We start from the raw sequence: 19,329 nt of genomic DNA, 5'->3' as shown, positions 1-19,329 counted from the left end.
TCGACACAATGTAAGAGTATGGACATCTGAACATCCTCATGAAATTGTGGCGCACGAGTAAGATTCGCCGAAGGTTAATGTTTTCTGTGCAGTGTCATAAACGAAGCTCTGTGCCGTTCTTCTTCTGTGAGAAGACTGTGAGGGGTACTTCTTACCTTGATTGTGTTGCAGTTGTGTTTGTTTCCACAGCTGACAGACGGTGCTGAGAATTTCATCCTCGACCTTGGAGCGACAATGTTCATCGCTGCCTGAACTGCGAACTTCCGCATTGCTGGGTTGGTCATAGTGGTGAAGGAGATGTGTGTGGGACGTTAAAGAGCTGTTTACGTACCCCCACTGCTAAGGACACTGGAACAGCTCAGATAGCATAACAATGCCGCTGTGATCACCACTGATAGGGTGTTGCCACATAAGGTACTGAACGAACTTGTCTACCGCTTGGACATGTCTCGTTTGACCGGACGGGCTCCTGCAGAATATTTCTAGAGGCCAAAATGCAAGCTTGGAGAATTTACTGCTCTATTCATGCAACAATCATATTTGTACAGGTAATATTCTGAGAACTATAGATCTTGGAAATTGGATTAATCAGTAACAGTAGCACTACGTTAGAAAGCAGTCGGATCGTTGTCGAGTAAGACGCCCACCTTCAACCGCAGGCAAACAAAAAACCTTCAGACATGTAGTTGACATATCCGTAGCAACTGTCGCAGTGAGAGTTATTTAGCCATTCTGAAACTTTTTATATTTCATTGTAACATGTGCTGTGATGTAATAAGTTACATTATAAATGTTTTGTTCACGTTACATATGGATGATGCATTAATTTTATGTTTCCAATGTTATTACATGTTACGCTTTAGTAAATTACATTTGAGTTATTGTTAGATTATGCTGCGATATCGTTCACGATGGGACACGTTTGGCTGATTATGCTAATCCAGGTGAGGTAATGAAATTTATATACCATAAAAGGAAAAAAGTTTTAAAATATATAAGCAAGCCTCGTTGTAACGTAATAGTAATTTACCGATGTGTAAAGATAGGCGTGTGACCCAGTACCGGCTGGAGTTGCCCGGGCAGCTTTTATCTGCTTGTGAACCACAATGAAATTTCCTTCCATCTGTTGTACTTAACACTTCGTCTTTTAGTACTTTGCCAATACGTCAAAAATAGTGACCCTTACCTTTCTTTCGAATCCCTGTCAAACCATTTTATATTTGATCCTTTTTGCCGTACCAGTGGTAAATGGCTTTACCAGAATATGGAGTTCTATAACGATTTCACAGAACAATATTTTGAGAAGTGCACACTTCAGTGCATTCATTCATGTTATTAAAAATAAGGAATTATTCATATAAATATTTTATTTCACAACCATGATGAACAATAAATACAAAATAAAAAGTGCATTTTAAATAACGACTTGTCTAGTGATTACGTAAGCGAAAAAATGAAAATATGCGGAATGGTTTACGCACAGACAGAGGACAAATTGGCGTGTTATTTCATGATAAAAAAGGAATAGTTAACTTGTTGAATCTTTGGGTACTGATAATATACGATCCGCAACAGAAATGAATATATCTTGGAACCAATAAAATTAGCCACCAAGTGACGTATAATTCTTGAATCTGTATTAGTGCAGACCACATCTATGTTGAAGGACTGAAACTGAACTGTGTAACAGTTCGTGTGAAGCAGCAGATGTTGACTTTGCGCTGGAAGTAAGAGACAAAGTGAGATGTGCAGCGGGCGGTGGAGAAGTGTGCATGGGACAGTTTTGTAGAGGTTCTTGTTGCATAAAATACTGAGCAATGGAAAGGACGACAAGAGAGAAAGGAGAGAATGTGCCAGCGTAAAGCCAGGTGTGCCACTAGTAACAGGTACATGCAAACATGGGTCAGACGTGTGCAATGTGCAGCGAGAATGGCAGTGCGATGCTGAGTTCTAGCGAGCAGAACTCGCTGCTAAGCAGCGGCATCGAGGAACTTCTCGAAGCTGTCGTGGTACTGGTGCTCCGGGTCGTACTTCTTACTGAGCAGGTCCCACTGGACGGGCTGGTGCTCCCGAACATGCAGCGATAGTTTGCGCACGATCTTCTTCTGCGCGTCCGTGCACTTGTCGCAGTTCGTCCTCAGCGCCTCGGGCATGTGCTCTGCAAAAATAGTGCACTCGTGAATGTAGCACGAGCAAATGGAGATCAACAGTAAATATTAGAAATCTGTTTGATTTCGAATCGAAAAAGAATTCCAGAAGAATGGGCGATAGGTGTAATATAGCCCATACATAAGACCGGTCATAAGGCATGTTGCTATAACTGCAAAGGGGTCGCACTGTTGAATGTGGCGTGTAAGGTTTTATCCGGAATCCTATACAATAGATTATTTCCATATGTGGAAGATATATTGGGTGATTATCGGTGTGGCTTTACGCCTAATAGAGCAACTGTGGACAAAATATTTGTACTGAGACAAATATAGGAAAAGACCTGTGAATACACAATGATAAGCCAAAACGTTATGACCACTGCCCAGCGTGAAGTTGGATGCCGCCTGGTGGAGTTGCCGGCACGTAACATGGTAACAAAGAATTGGAAGGAAAATCAGAATTGGCCGTATTTTGTTGTTTTATTGTCAGGAAAATGGATTTTCGGTCACTTAGTGACCATCCTCAGTGATAGAAGTTAAAAATTTTCACATAACGATCAGAGAGTATAAAACCGAAAATCACAACTACACCTGCGTATGAACATAACAGTTGGTAGGAACATACCTGTAATATACAATGAAATTTGGTAGGCACTGGTATCAAGCTATAACCACAAGCTTAGAGCTTGGAACGCCCTCTATGTGACATGTGCCACGTGAAGACTTAATATTACTGGTTTTGCAAGATATTAACACAAAATACCTCTTGTGCATTTGTGACTCATGAAGTAATTCAAATTTAAAATGTACGTAAAAAACATAGCAGACGAAGGGGGAAGGAAACATCTAAAATACACTGGCGTATTGTTTTTTTAAAAAACAAACTTACAGAACATACGACAGATCGATAATTACTTGTCAGAGTGCAGGACTAGTAAAAGAGAAAAAGAAAAAGAAAAAGAATAATATATGAATAACATGAAATGAGGTGTAACACAAGTTTTTTTTTTAAAAAAAAAAACCATAGTACCCACCATCCGGCGTGGAAAGTTAGAAGTACAACGTTCGTGAGTTACGTAAACTGTTACGTTAAGACTAAGGAGTCAAATATATAAAAATAGTAATAGTACGAAAATGCCATTGCGTAATAATTAAAATGCCGTGAAACACAATATTCATTATAAAAAGTTCTGAAGGTGTAGACAAACATTTTTGTTATCATATTTAACCGACATGATGATGTACATCTCGTTTGTCCCTTTGGACAAGCTAACATTATTATAACAGTAGTTATACGCTTCCGCATAGGCACTGGTTCAGAACCCATACATACATGACATCAAACATACACGGTTGCTTAATGTAAAACATAGCACCCACAATTTGGCGTGGGAAGTTATAAGTATATCGTTCTTGATTTACGTAAAATATTACGTTAAAACTGAGGACTCAAATATATAAGAAACAGTAATAGTAAGAAAAATGCCACTAAGTAACAATTCAAATGCCATGAAACAATATTCATTACAACAACAAAAAAAGTTTTGAGGGTGTAGGCTAACTATTTTGTTATCATATTTAACGACGCGATGATGTACATATCATTCGTCCCATTTGGACAAGCTAACATTTTTTATAACAGTGGCTGTACGCTTCCACATCAGCACTGGGTCAGAACCCATACATACATTTATACATTCACAGGTTGATAAAACAGTAATAAAACTGCCAAGCAACCGGTTTTGAATACTAATAAAAATAATTTGATTTTATATAACTTATAGTAGCAGTGGGACCCATATGAAATAAAAGCAGACTTAAAAATACCTATAATTCTAATTGCGTTATTGAAATAAATTTAAAATACAAGGTGTGAACAAGTAGTATGCATCATACATCGAGAAACCATCATTAGGAAGGACAGGTAATAGTGCCAATTATTCCAGAAATATACATCGTACTGTAGAGAAATTAAAAACAGGTTATGCACGGTATCCAGCACTTATTCAAACAGAAAAGGAATTGTTAACATACATGAAAAATAATTACGTAAAAGTGAAAACAGGTTCAAATCACTTTGTGTCAACGCCTAAGAGATGTTGACTGTAGTAAAATTATGTATGCCTGCGAGAGTGGAAGCTGTCGTCAAGGTAAGCGGTTTGTAAGCGGAAACAGATCCGGACGCGAGACCACCCTACCGAAGATATGGGCTCCAAACGGACAAATCCATAGAGATAATCAACTTTGACAAAGAACAGATTATTATTACGCAGAGTCTGTGAACGAGTATTTCGAAAACGGCGAAGCTGGCCGAACGTTCTCGTGCTAGTGTCGTGAGCATCTACGGAAAGAAGTGGAAGGACAATAAAACTACCACTAGGCGCCAAATGTTGGACGTCCACGACTCTTCACGGAGTGACGGGTTCGGACCCTTGTCTTCTCTGTAAAGTAGGACAGATGGTGATCTGTGGTATTTCTGCCGAAAGAGCACAATCCTGGTGCCCGCACAAGTGTTTTGAAGCACACCGTTCATCGTACATTCTTGAACATGGAGCTTCGCAGCAGACCATCCTTACGTGTTCACATGTTGACCCAACGACATCGCCAATTACGATTACAGTGTGCAGGGGCCATCGGAATTCGACCGTAGATCAATGGAAGCGAGTCGGTTCTTCGTCTGACATTTTTGCTACACTGGGTCCCTTGTCGACTCCACGAACGGCGTCGTCGAGGTGAACAGCGGTTTAAATGTGCAGCGCGCCACGGACGCGGGCTGGTGGGAACAGTATTATGCTATGGGAGACATTCTCCTGAGCTTGCATAGTACCTGTGATAGTAATCGAAGACACGCTGACAGCTGCGAACCACATGCTTCCCTTCATGCCTGACGTGTTCTCCGACGGCGATGCCATCTTTCAGCAATATACACTATGTGATCGAAAGTATCCGGACACCTGGCTGAAAATGACTTACAAGTTCGTGGCGCCCTCCATCGGTAATGCTGGAATTCGATATGGTGTTGGCCCATCGATAGCCTTGATGACAGCTTCCACTCTCGCAGGCATACGTTCAATTAGTTTCTGGAAGGTTTCTTGGGGGAATGCAGCCCATTCTTCAAGGAGTGCTGCACTTAGGAGAGGTATCGACGTCGATCGGCGCTCCAAAACATCCAAAGGCTGTTCTATAGGATTCACGTCAGGACTTTGTGCAGGCCAGTCCATTACAGGGATGTTATTTTAGTGTAACCACTCCGCCACAAGCCGTGGATTATGAACAGCTGCTCGATCATGTTGAAAGATGCAATCGCCATCCCCGAATTGCTCTTCAACAGTGGGAAGCAAGAAGGTGCTCAAAACATCAATGTAGGCCTGTGCTGTGACAGTGCCATGCAAAACATCAGGGGGTGCAAACCCCCTCCATGAAAAACACGACTACACCATAACACCACCACATCCGAATTTTACTGTTGGCACTACACACGCTGGCAGATGTCGTTCACTAGGCATTCGCCATACCCACACCCTGCCATCGGAACGCCACGTTGTGTACCATGAGTCGTCACTCCACACAACGTTTTTCCACTGTTCAATCGTCCAATGTTTACGCTCCTTACACCAAGCGAGGCGTCATTTGGCATTTACCGAAGTGATTTGTGGCTTATGAGCAGCCGCTCGACCATGAAATCCAAGTTTTCTCACCTCCCGCCTAACTGTCATAGTACTTGCAGTGGATCCTGATGCAGTATGGAATTCCTGGATAGAAGTCTGCCTATTACACATTACGACGTTCTTCAACTGCCGGCGGTCTCTGTCGGTCAACAGGCGAGGTTCGCCTGTATGCTTTTATGCTGTACGTGTCCCGTCACGTTTCCACTTCATTATCACATCGGAAACAGTGGTCCTAGGGATGTTCAGGAGTGTGGAATTCTCGCGTACAGACGTATGACGCCCAATCACCTTCCCATGTTCGAATTCCGTGAGTTCCGCGGAGCGTCCCAATCTGGTCTCTCATGATGTCTAATGACTACTGAGGTCGTTGATACGGAATACCTGGCAGTAGGTGGCAGCACAATGGACCTAATATGAAAAACGTATATTTTTGGGGGCGTGCGGATACTTTTGATCTCATAGTGTAATTGTCCATGTTTCGGAGCCAGAACCGTGCTACAGTGGTTAGAGGGGCGTTATAATGAACTCACGTTGATGTCTCGGCGGCCAAATTCGCAAGATGCAAATCCTATAGAACCCATCTGAATCGCTATCGGGCGCCATCACCGCGTGCGTAAATCAGCCGGCCGTTATTTACAAGAATTACATCACCTATGCTTAGAAATCTGATGCCTCATACCTCCAGAAACCTAGCAACAAACTTTCGGATACCTGATACGCAGAATCAGTGATGTATTTCGTTCCAAACACGGACGAACAAGCTATGAAACAGGTGGTCATAATGTTTTGGATCATCTGTGTAATATAGAACTCAACAATATCTATGTAACTTCAAGCAGGCCTTTGATAGTCAAAATGGGGAAGAGGTGTTAGAAGACATAAAACTGCTTATCATACTATCCAAATATATTTCGCTTATTAAGGCAAACAAGACAGGTTCCAGGGCAAAGGTGAGAGTGGATAGGGAATTAACCGATTGTTTCACAAGGTGATGCTCTTTCCACAATGCTTTTCGGTTTGACCTTAGAAGCAGTTATACAAAAACTGCAAATTTCTGGAAGTATAGGTATAAGAACCACACAGTCGACTACATATGCTGATGACGTGGCAGGTATTAGTAGACGAAGTATCTCATTGAAGGGAGTAGTGGTGGAACTGAAAGAAGCCCCACAGCATAGGGGACTGGAAATTATCGATTCCAAAACTAAATGTATGGAATTCCGTAGAACAGAGAACAATAAGGAGGATAAAGTGTCAGCAGCAGGTTTTAATTATCAGCATATAGAAGATTTGGAATACCTAGGGGCTAATAGTGATATACTAAATTCCATTTTCACTTAAATAAAAGGCCGAATTTTAAGTGGTAATAGCTGCTACAATACATTTAAAAAGCTACTGACAGCTAGGATGGTAAACCAACAGCTCAAAAGACTACATATAAAGTTATATTTAAGCTAGTGGTTACATATGGATGTGAAGCATGGACGCTAACCAGCACTGATGACCAACAACTCAGAGTATTTGAACGAAGAATACTAGGGAAAATTTATAGAGGGATCAGAAATAGTGATAGTACCAGCAGAGAAAGTACTAGTTATGAATTGGATCATCTCATACAAGCAGCTGATATTGTAAGGCTAATTAAAAGAAAAAGAATAGCCTGGCTGGGACTGTCCTAAGGATGGAGGACACGAGAACTACAAAGAAGGTCTTTCAGTGGGAAGCAACAGGAAGAAGATTGGAAGGAAGACAACGTAAGCGATGGCTGGTCGACGTGTAAGGAAACTTCAGAATTTTGTAAAAAATATAGTAAACAACCATGAGCGAGAAGTGTTTGAGCTGCCATAGGAAAGTTAGTTCTGGGGTTCTGTGCAGCTGTTGTGGCAGATGGTTACATTGGGGTGAAAGTAATGGCATTGGAAACAGGGAAGTAAATGGGTCTCTTCCATGGTACTGCAGATTATGTTCAAGGGGTAGGAAAATAGCGGAACAGGAAGAGAAGTAGCCCTTCAGGCTGAACTGGAAAGTGCTAGGCAGGAACTGATGCGGTTAAGGGGGGGAGGAGGGTGAAGACAGGTGGGAAGTGGTAGCAAGGAACAGGAGACACAGAAAAAGGACAGTATCAGACAGTTTCACCTTTAGCACAAACAATAGATTTGCCTGCTACCTCAGTCAGCTAAGGAAGAGGCTCAAGTAGATGTAAATGTAGTCAACACTCAACAGACATTCACTAGGAAACCAACTATTTAAAAAAAAGTATGAAGCAGAAAGAAAGTTCTGTTGTTAGGTAGTAGCATTGGAAGAGGCGTGGGCCAGATCTTGCACGAAAAATTAGGTGACAGGTACCAGGTCACAAGTATTTTCAAGCCCACTGATAATGTAGGATCATTGTGCAAGGTTTCCACAAAGCAGGATCATGTTGTGGTAGTGGGTGGAGCAGGAAACAGTATTGATAGGGATCAGGGCTACAATATTGAGTGTGACCTGGTAAAAATAGCATCTGCAACGAACCAACCAAATGTTGGCTTGGTTCCTGCTTTCATGCAGTATGACTGGCCCCAATTGAACAACTCTGTCAGGAGGATCAATATGGAGCTAGATCAGCTGCTATGGGCAGCTACTTTATCAGGCACAGTTTTAGTTCCTGTTGATGGTATTGGTAGGTGGGACTTCACAAGATATGGACTGCATCTCAGTATGAAAGAGAAGAGTAAACTGGCTGGGATGATAGCAAAATCTTTAAGGGGGGACAGGGGCACTGAAACTCATGGGAGTACTTTTTTAGGCTAAGATCAATCATCCTACATTGATTGAAATTAAACTTAATGAGAAGTGCAGACAGGCAGGAACTGGAGATGTGAAAATATCACAAGATTCTTATAACAGTACAGTGAAGAATAATGTTGGTATGTCACAAGATTCACATAAAAGAACAGTGAAAAATAATGTTAATATATTACATCAGAATATCAGGGGATTAAAAAACAAAGTAGATGAGCTTCTTGTGGAATAGATGTACTATGCCTGTCTGAACATCAAATAGTCACTGGGATGGAAATGGTAAATGTAGGTGGATATAAGCTTTTAGCACATGTAAATAGAGACACTATGGAGAGAGGAGGAGTTGCCATATATGTTAAAATCAGTCATAGTATGAAAAATTTGGAAACTGAAAAATTTTGCATAGAGCAACACATAGAAGCATGAGCATGTGAGCTTAAACTAAATAATGGCACTTTTATAATTTTAGGCATTTATAGGTCCCCATTGGGAAATTTTCAACTATTTTTGAAAAACTTGGATTCTTTGTTGTGCTACCTGTCAGACAAAGGAAAGCAAATTAGTGTTTGTGGGAATTTCAATGAAGATTTTCTGAAAGACTCCGATAGAAAGCTTGACCTTGAAGTATTACTTGGTTCTTTCAGTCTGACATCAGTTATTGATTTTCCTACTTGGGTGGTACAGGAAAGCAGCACACTGATAGATAATGTTTTCATAGACTAAGATAAATTTAATCAAATAAAAACTTTTCCTGTTAAGAATGGTATGTCTGATCATGATGCACAGCTAGTTACAGTATATGATATAAGTCCATACAGTAATGCAAAACAGTCCTCCAAAATAGTATGTTCCATTAACGATTTAACAGTTCAAAATTTTATGGAAAGATTGCAACAGTTAGACTGGGATGAGGTGTACAGGGAACATGATACTAATGTAAAATTTAACCTATTTCATGATACCTTTGTTTGTATATTTGAAAGCAGTGACAGTGAAATATAATTGTAAGAAACCATATAAAAAGCCATGGCTTGCTGAAGGGATAAAAATATCTTGTAAACAAGAAAAGGGAAATGTATCTTATAGTTAGGAGGAGTAATGACCCCAAAACAATGAAACATTATAAAAACTAGTGCACTGTATTAAGAAAAGTTATTAAAATGACCAGACATATGTGCATTATGTTTGAGATTAGCACATCTGATAATAAAATTAAAACAATTTGGATATTGTTAAAAGAGAAACAGGGTAACTGAGAGCACAGGAATATTGTATTTCTATCAAACACAATGAAAAGTAGAAAACATTTTTAATAACAATTTTTTAAGTGTTGTAGAGAAAATAGGATCCAGCTATTCATTAGAAAATGCTAGGCAGTATATGGAAGAGGCTGTGGGGCGGCAGATGGAATAATTGTTAATGTTCCTATTATTTATTTAATGCTGTTGTTTGCCGTTCTCAACACTGGCTCTCTAACTACAATATTGGCAACCAGAGAGTGATTAGCAAAACGTGAAGCCAGTAATTAGAATTCCTAGTGCCCACTTCATCTGAGAAATACATTTATAGCTACAGCTTATAGCTCTGAGGAATTAGGAGATTGTCTGGGATTCATAATCAAAAACCATTCTCTCTAAAATGTTCACTATATTCTGAAAGTCACAGGCCAAAAAGAATCCACACAATCCAACTACCAGAGCAGTTCAGAGTCTAATGCGCTGATGCAACTATAACTCTTCATATTAAATGTTTAAGTGAATGCTCGCCATAATTTGATGACAATGTTCATCAAACGCCACACTAATGATGGTAGAATGTCTGTCCTGCGGCGGCACGTGAAAATACGACATACGCAAACTAAAGATAGATCATTAACGTGATCCCAAAATTAACACTTCACTCGAAAACGATTTCATGGTTACGCGTATCCCGAGTAACTTATTACTGCATCTGAGGCTGTTTATATCAACGATACCGACGCGACGCGACTCCCGGCACAGGTGGTGTGCTAATCAGCGTCTGGAGAGAACTGGGGCTTTCCTCTTTCACGCAGCTTTCTTACATATAAAGCCGCGGTGTGGACGGCTAAGGGAACGCCTGATCAAATCTGCTCTCCCGACTAGCTGCTGGGCTAGTAATGCACCACTTTAAGTTATCGAATAAATGATTGCTTCCTTTGCTGATGGCCGATGAAGCTCTCAATTTAAATGTGCAATCATCACATAGGTAAGTAATCATAATAAAAGTCTGACGTGGCTAAGTCAAATATTTTTGGCGAGAGAATTAATTTAATTACACTAAACGTAGTAGACGAGCTCTGAACTTGCCCTTTGGAGATACGCTATCGCTATAGTTTTATAGTTATTCCATTGAAACTTCTCACATCTTTATGATTATAAAGGATCTCCCTTCTACTTAAATTTAAACATCCTAGCTTTATTTATTCGCCTACTTAATCTATCTTGCTTCCTTAATTTTTAAGATAAAAACCAGAAAATCATGAATTTCAACTAAAATTTTAATTTGTGAGATCCAGAATACTGTTTCTACTAAATTATTATGCAAAAGGAATCTAAATATAAAGTTTTAAGTTTCTAGCTCTTTTCTGTTGCGCCAATGATATCCAACACATATTGATTTTGTATTACTCCTGACATGCTAGAAACGTTTCAGGTTATTTACTTCATTTTAAAGTGTTGCGCAATACTTATGACGTCAGAGCTAGTTACAGCAGACTAGGCTGGCACACAATGGAAAGACTGATGTGAATTTTATAAGGCGTGAGTATGCTGCTTCCCTACAAGGTAATACCTATGCCATTTGATAAAATTGAAATTCAACCCACCTCTCCTACTGAAATTAGGAAAATAATAAATTCACTCAAAAGTAAAAGCTCACATGGAATTGATGGCAATTCCAACAGAGTACAAAAAGCTTGTTCCCAACCAATAAGTAGGATTCTCAGCCACATACGTGACAGCTCACTGAAACAGGGCATTTTTCCAGATAGACTGAATTACACTATTGTTAAATCATTGCATAATAAATGGGATGGATCTGATGCTAACAACTACTGCCCAATCTCACTTCTGACAGCTTTATCCAAACAGTAATGTATTCAAACGTAGCATCGCATATTTGTAAAAATGAAGTACTAACAAAATGACAATTTGGTTTTCAGAAAGGCTTTTCAAGAGAAAAAGCTATATATGTTTTAATGATCAAATATTAAATGCATTGAATAACTGAACATCACCCATTGGGATATTTTGTGATCTCTCAAAGGCTTTTGATTGTGTGAATCATGACATTCTTCTAGATAAGCTTAAGTATTGTGGAATGAGTGGGATTGTGCACAAATGGTTTGATTCATACTTAACTGGAAGAATGCAGAAGGTTGAAATTAACAGTACAGATAGTCTGCAAAAACCAGCAGAGTACTCTAACTGAGAAGGTATCAAGAATGGTGTCCCATAGGGTTCAGTCTTGGATCCCTTATTGTTCTTAATATGTATTAACGACTTGCCACTCTGTATTCATGAAGATGCAAAGCTAGTTCTTTTTGCTGATGATACAAGTATAGTAATCACACCCAAGAAGCAAGAATCACCTGAGGAAATTGCAAATGTCTTTCAGAAAATTATTAAGTGGTTCTCTGCAAATGGACTCTGACTATATTTCAGAAAACACAGTTTATACAATTCTGTAGAGTAAATGGCATAAGACCATTGATAAATGTAGACTATGAACGGAAGTCTGTTGCTAAGGCACAATACTCAAAATTTCTGGGTGTGTGCATTGATGCGAAATTGGATTGGAAGAAACAATTCGATGATCTACTGAAATGGTTAGGTTCAGCTACTTATGCTATTAGGGTTACTGCAAATTATGGTGATAATCATATCAATAAATTAGCCTACTTTGCCTATTTTCATTCACTGCTTTCATATGGCATCATATTTTGGGGCAATTCGTCATTAAGAGAGAAAGTATTCATTGGCCAAAAGTGCGTAATCAGAATAATAGCTGGAGCCCATCCAAGATCACCTTGATGACATTTATTTAAGAAACTCATGGTGTTCGCAGTACCTTCGCAATACATATATTCACTTATGAAATTTGTCATTAATAACCCATCCCAATTCAAAAATAAGAGCGAAGTGCATAGCTACAACACTAGAAGAAAGGATGATCTTCACTACTCTGGAATAAACCTCACTTTGGCACAGAAAGGAGTGAATTATGCTGCCACAAAAATCTTTGGTCATTTGCGAAATAGTAGTAAAATTCTGACAGGTAGCCAACCAACATTTAAAAGCAAATTAAAAGAATTTCTGAATGACAACTCCTTCTACTCAGTAGATGAATTCTTAGACATGAAGTAGTAACTGTATGAAAAAATTAGTTAATTTATTATTTTGTGTAAACAAAACTTATATTAAAGTGACACATTCCACATCATTATGAAATGTCGTATTCATGATTTATGGAACAAGGGTTAATGTATGTATGTATGTATACCTTGTCTCTGTGTTGACAGCTGACATTTGCATTGACTGATTTTATCCAATTCTAGCTCAGTAGAACTGAAACTTCAACTGTATGTTTGTCTTTTAATACATTTACTGTTTAATAAAGTGGAATAATACTTTGGTTTTATTGAAATTTATTTTAAACTAAATACTTTTAGTGTAGTTCTAATATAAACAACTCTGATTATTTCTTACTATTTAATAATAATAAGAATATTTTTTTATAATTTAACTGATCGTGTGAGGAGCGTCATTTCAAAAAATATTTACTGAAGTTGTAAGATTGGTTGCCATGTCAATGAGTTCTGGGCGGGAGTAATTCTGTATACAGGACCTGTTCCTGTGGATTGTTTATTGTCTACTTCCATAAAACAAATAATTATTTGTTTAACTCTGATTTACTGTGTTTATCTTGCAGTGTATCATACGTCAGCTTTTGTTAAAATATTGTACAAGTACCAATGTTGAAATTGTCCTTCTTGTTGTTTAATAGATTGTTTAATAAATTAGTTAACATGGGCTCAATGGCTTACCACTCAAGGGTCAAATACCCAAATCCAAAATGCTCAAAGGTTTTCCTATCCCCTATGCTCAAATTCCGACACTGTTTAGGCGCATCGGTGACACTCTTAAAATTTTGCACTTTCCTAAATATTCTTGAAGAACTCGAAATCTATGATAATAAGAGGAAAGTGTCTACAAATATGCTGAATCTCGTTCACATCTGAATTAATTACTATAGACTCAGTTCCCTATCTGCGTAGCTTTGCCTTCTTTTATCTCATGCATACTCAACTTATGAACAGATGTTACAGTACTTTAATGCTACGCTTTGTATCGATACCAGCTCTCTTAGCAATGAGCTGTATAGGTGCCACTAAACTGTCTCTCTTCCTTCACTCGTCAGAGACAGTGAACAAATTACTCTTACAAATGAAGGATTAAAGTAAAAAATTTTAACATTTTGTCTATGTAGCCTAATAACTACAGCGAGCCTGTGGTTGATCATCGATTACCATCAGGCCAAAGGCTGCATGCTAACTACTGTAACACCATTTTTCGCTCGTTGTAGATAGCGAACATCTGATTTTTAGAAAATGAGTCATAAACAAAATACTTAACCCTGTGTTAATATATTAAAAAAAACGAGAAAGTTTGCGATTGACTGCTGCTTACGTCTATCTTTAGTTGGTGTTCCCACGATTCATCCCGCATCATTTATTACTAGTCAGTTGTCTCTTACCTGTAAGATTATATTTTCAACTTTTTTTCATTTTTATGTGAACAAAGATTCTGTAATGTTCCTTCCACATTTTATGCCTTATTTGATTCATTTTTGTTTTTGACTTTGTCGTTTTAATATGCTTCTGTAGTTTTTTGTCGTTGTATGTGAAATGTAATCAGATGTCCGTACACTGCTCTGTTTTTATACTGTGTAATACAAATTTAAGTGAGAAATGTGTTTACGCTTTTGGTCTTCGCTCCGATTGTATGTTTATGGTTGTCAGACTCAGAGCACTCGAGAATTAGGCAGTCGATGATACATCTGTTTTGCAACCTACCGACCAGCAGCGTATCAGAATCGAAATGCCCGTATTTCCTTCTCCCTTCACAACAGTGACTATTACCGACCTCACGTACAGCTTCATACTTGTACTAAAAATGTTGCAAAAAGCATTGTGAATATGTATGCTTGTAACCTTTTGACCTTTTGTAACTTTTGAGTATTCAATACAAGCGCACAGCATTGATTAATTGGGACATTATGTATAACTATTTGTCCCTCTTTTTACATTCTCTATATATATTTATCACATACGGTTTTACGAATTAACTTTTTTTGCAAAAAAATTCCAAATATGTCTGCTTGTACTTTTGAAAGTTTTTTAGTATTCAGTATAATAGCAGGCATCATTCTACTTCAGCCCCGTCTGTTATTGAATAGCACACAATAACAGCACAGAAAATGTCAGCCTCATGCAATATCTTCTACACTTTAAATACAAGACTGGAACTAGCAAAGACGTGGAATGTACTTTATACTTCTATGTTCGTGGATTAGCAGAACTAAATTATTTTTGAAACAAAAATATATATAATCTTTGTATATTAGAATCGCGATACGAGTGAGCGCCATTTGGCGGAACTGCTCTCTTTGCATTATTAGTTGCGCATTCCAATCTGTTCACTTTTATGCTTTACATTGACGAGATACTGCAAGGTTGTCAAAAATTTCCCAGAGTGAATTTCCCTGACCATTTCCTGATTTTACAGAGACAGTTTTAGTATTTTTTCCCTGACAAATTTTGAGATCTGAAATGTAAGTTAACAGGTAAGTTGACCAAAATATGTAAGGACCTCTGTACTTCTGAACATGTTTTTAACACTAATTTTGAATAAACAGCTAGTTATTGACTCCTGTACAGGATTTATGATCCGAATGGCAGGTAAACAGGTAAGATATGCGAATAAAAGCCATTTTTAGTTGGGGGGGGGGGGGGGGAATTGTCCATGAAAAACACACACTATTTAAAAGATGCACCAAATCCACAATTTTGAAGATATGGCAATGATATTTTGTACCATGCTTTACATGAAAGTAACACATTTACTGTTACATTCCTTAGCTTATATAAATTTAACTTTTCCTATGGAATTTAAAAATTTTATTTTCAAAAAATAGCGTATGTACCTTTTTCTCATACACTGTTCATTAGATTTCTACCAAATTTTATTCTGTTTATATCTTTGTACGTAGTAAGCTTTTCTAATCAAGTTTCTAATATTTTTTATTTATAATACTGTAAGTATAATATGATGTTTATAAAAATCAGTGTGCAAAATTTCTTAACCCTAGTCTTCGTAGAATCTGAGAAAGAAAGTAAATAAATTTTAAAAAACACAAGTTTCAGATAATGCAATTCAGGGTTCAGTCTAACGTTTATTCTTATGACACCTGTTCAGAAGGCCCCAGATTTTTACTTAGGGTTCTCGTATCCTTCTTAGCTTATCGTCGTGTTTCTTGTTTTGTGCCTCCCTTCCTTTACTAGGTCTTCAACTGACTTTTCAGTTGCAGGGAGGGCCGCAAAATGTCTAGAGCGAAATTCCCTATATTGAAGCCCTGTCTCTCTAATGCCTTCACCCTCCCTACGTTTCCTTCATTAAACGCAAAAACCGCATTGTAAGCTACAATTCTGACTTTTGCAGTAGATGAAAATGTGGCAAAACAAGAATTGCTTCTTCACTAACAAACCAGGGGTTTGTTATTGTTCCTAAGATACGGCAAAGAGTCACAAAATATCTATAAAACTAGAAGGTATATATCACAGTCTTCTAGATGTATCCCGTGTAAGTTTGTTTGAAAATAATCCACGGAATCGTTGTTCAGCGAGCTAGTATTGCTTCAAAAAGTGGGTGTGGCAGGAAGGTCGTGACATATACTTAATTATTTTTCAGGCTCTTCGGATGCAGTTTCATCATTGAAATTTTGGGAACTTATTGTCCATGAGCTCTACTTATAAATAAAGATTGAACTGAAAGTTGACGTTTTCGGCCAATTTTATGGACGTCCGACTCCCGTAAGGGGGTCCTTGTTCCATACAGGATTTACGAACTTTCCAGGCGAGATATGTTGCAAAACATAACATTAAAATTTCATAAATAAGAACGACAGCAGTGGGGTACGTTAGTGACATTTTCCCTGCCAAATAGTACTCAGTGTTTTGTCAAACAATAGTAAGTCAAATAGACAATTAAAATCATTAATGAAAACCAATTAAAATTCCATTGTGAGACAGGCGATATCTTCGTCACTTCCACTCGCACCTAGTAGTTACTCAAGTGCGTCCAGTGACGATACGTAAACAAACCATTTCATCCGTCGAGTCAAAAACGAGATTTTCCACTTTTTTTTTAGATTTCCCCAACATTTCCCTAATTGCCCTGGAACGTTTGAAATTCCTCGATTCCTTGATATTCCATGATTTCCAGAATTTGTGACAACCCTATTCTATCTAGTAACTACTATGTATCTTTAGACTATTTGTTGGGTACGTGTTATTTCTGCTATATTCACATCGTACATCATTGCTTGTTTATGATGTATTTTTTGTATGTCATTTAAAGTCATTGCTCTGTTTGTCATGTGTGATGCATTTTAGTTTTAGATACTTTGAAAATTAGGGAACGTTGTAACACTCAAGGTTTGGTAATGTTACTAAAGAATTGTGGTCAAGACCTTAATGTTACTATGAGCATATACGAGTATTTCTTAACAGTGAACTGCCTCGATGATGCCTCCATGACTAGGACCTCCAATGTCGTCTGACCTCACAGTACCTTTTCTTTTTTTTTTAAAAAAAAAAAGAAGAAAAGAAAAACGAAAAGACGTCGTCTTATGTGCGTCCATTTCCAATAAATCTAGGTGAACTGTGACACCTGCATCACTGCAGCAGACTATCACATGGATGTTTGTCGTGCGTGTGGTGGGGGCTACGTCGTGTTATGAAATGGGAGGAATCTTTTTGGAATATTTTGTAAAGGGTGTCCCATGCAAAAAGAAATTTTTAAATTGAGCGCCTCTTTCAGTTTGTTAGGTTGCAGGACCTGAAATTTATGCGACTGTCATCTGTTGACATTGCGTTTACCGACTGTCATTGTCAGCTGGCATTTGTGCTTATTGTTGTCAGCTATAATGGAGCGATACATGATGGATCAACGCACCCAGATTTCGAAAGTGCATTTCAAGTACGGTGAATACGATGCAGAGAGCGTTCGAAGACTTCGTGTAATTTTTGGTAGCGGAAATTTGTCAGCAGTGCAGAGACTGGTAAGGAAATTTGAAAATACTCTCTGGCATGGATGTGTGTGATGTCCTTAGGTTAGTTAGGTTTAAGTAGTTCTAAGTTCTAGGGGACTAATGACCTCAGAAGTTAAGTCCCAAAGTGCTCAGAGCCATTTGAACCATTTTTTGAAAATACATTATTGAGAGTGAACCCTGGACGTCCTCGTTCTCGTCGATCGGTAAAAAAATGTCGCTCTCGTCAGTGAGAGCGTGCAGTAGCTTCGACTCGAGTGAAGTCAATTCGCCGCCGTTCTCAATAGTCAGCTCCGAGAAGCAGTTTTATACCGAATTTAAAAAAAAAAAGAAAAAGAAATCTGCATTTGCATCCCTTTACGATCCACGATTTAACTGGCTCAAAATGGTTCAAATGGCTCTAAGCGCTATGGGACTTAACATCTGAGGTCACCAGTCTCCTAGAACTTAGAACTACTTAAACCTAACTAACCTAAGGACATCACACACATCCATGCCCGATTCAGGATTCGAACCTGCGACCGTAGCAGTCGCGTGGTTCCGGACTGCAGCGCCTAGAACCATGTGGCCACCGAGGTCGGCCACGATTTAACTAAGACAGGAGCTGAAGCCGTAATGGCGATCAAAAATGGCCAAGTAGATCGTGTGATTTGACACCATGCGATTTTTTTGTGGGGGGTATATCAAATCTTGTGTTTATGTGAAGAAGCCACGAACCATCGCTCCACTCAAGGCAGAAATTAGACGTGTCATGGGTCAAATTCAAACCAAACTTTGCCCTACAGTCATTTTGTCCACAGGGTGGTTGTGTGCAGACGAACACGTGGAGGACATTTGCCTGATATTTTGTTTCGTATTTAATCGCAGTCTTTGTGTTTCTTATTAATTTTCAAATAAATTATGTATTATTAAATTAAAAATTGCATTCTTTGTGGGACGCCCTACACGTCACTGGGAGGTGGACAGTACTCACTGCGGAGCGCTCTACCCTCGGGAGTGCACGGGCCGGTGTCCAGCATGCACTTGATGTACGAGGCGAGGATGCGCTGGTTCCTGAGGACGGCGTCGACGTCCATGTGATCGTAGCGTGCGTCATACTTGTCAGGCGGAGCCGCTGCTACGAGCGTGGCCAGCAGCAGCACGGACAAGGCGGCGACGGCGAGTTCCATGTCTTCCTGTCTGCGTGCTCTGCTGCCGAAACACCGGTCCTAGATATAGACGCCGGCTGGAGCAGGTCAAGGGGGACCGCACCGGGCCGCGTCACGGCTCACGCTGGAAGGGAATGACGCCTCGACGACCTGCCTCGGGGCTCACCCACCCAAGAAAAAAGAATTCGGCCACAGAGATCGAGCTACGACCTGTGGAAATGAAAACAGAAGGCG

General features: G+C 39.1%; 1 protein-coding gene across 1 annotated transcript; it reads right to left on the bottom strand.

Moving 5' to 3' along the window:
* Positions 1-1,970: 1,970 nt before the first annotated feature.
* On the bottom strand, positions 1,971-19,116 carry LOC124798824 (ejaculatory bulb-specific protein 3-like). The gene is made up of 2 exons (XM_047262354.1): positions 18,921-19,116; positions 1,971-2,158 (listed from the first exon to the last, which is right to left on the bottom strand). The coding sequence occupies exons 1-2, from the start codon at positions 19,114-19,116 to the stop codon at positions 1,971-1,973; spliced, it is 384 nt and encodes a 127-aa protein (XP_047118310.1).
* Positions 19,117-19,329: the final 213 nt, after the last annotated feature.

The sequence above is a fragment of the Schistocerca piceifrons genome, chromosome 5 (assembly GCF_021461385.2).
Source record: "Schistocerca piceifrons isolate TAMUIC-IGC-003096 chromosome 5, iqSchPice1.1, whole genome shotgun sequence".
Taxonomy (NCBI): Eukaryota; Metazoa; Arthropoda; class Insecta; order Orthoptera; family Acrididae; genus Schistocerca; species Schistocerca piceifrons.
Note: the sequence above shows the minus strand (reverse complement) of the source record. Positions and strands in the feature narration are given on the sequence as shown.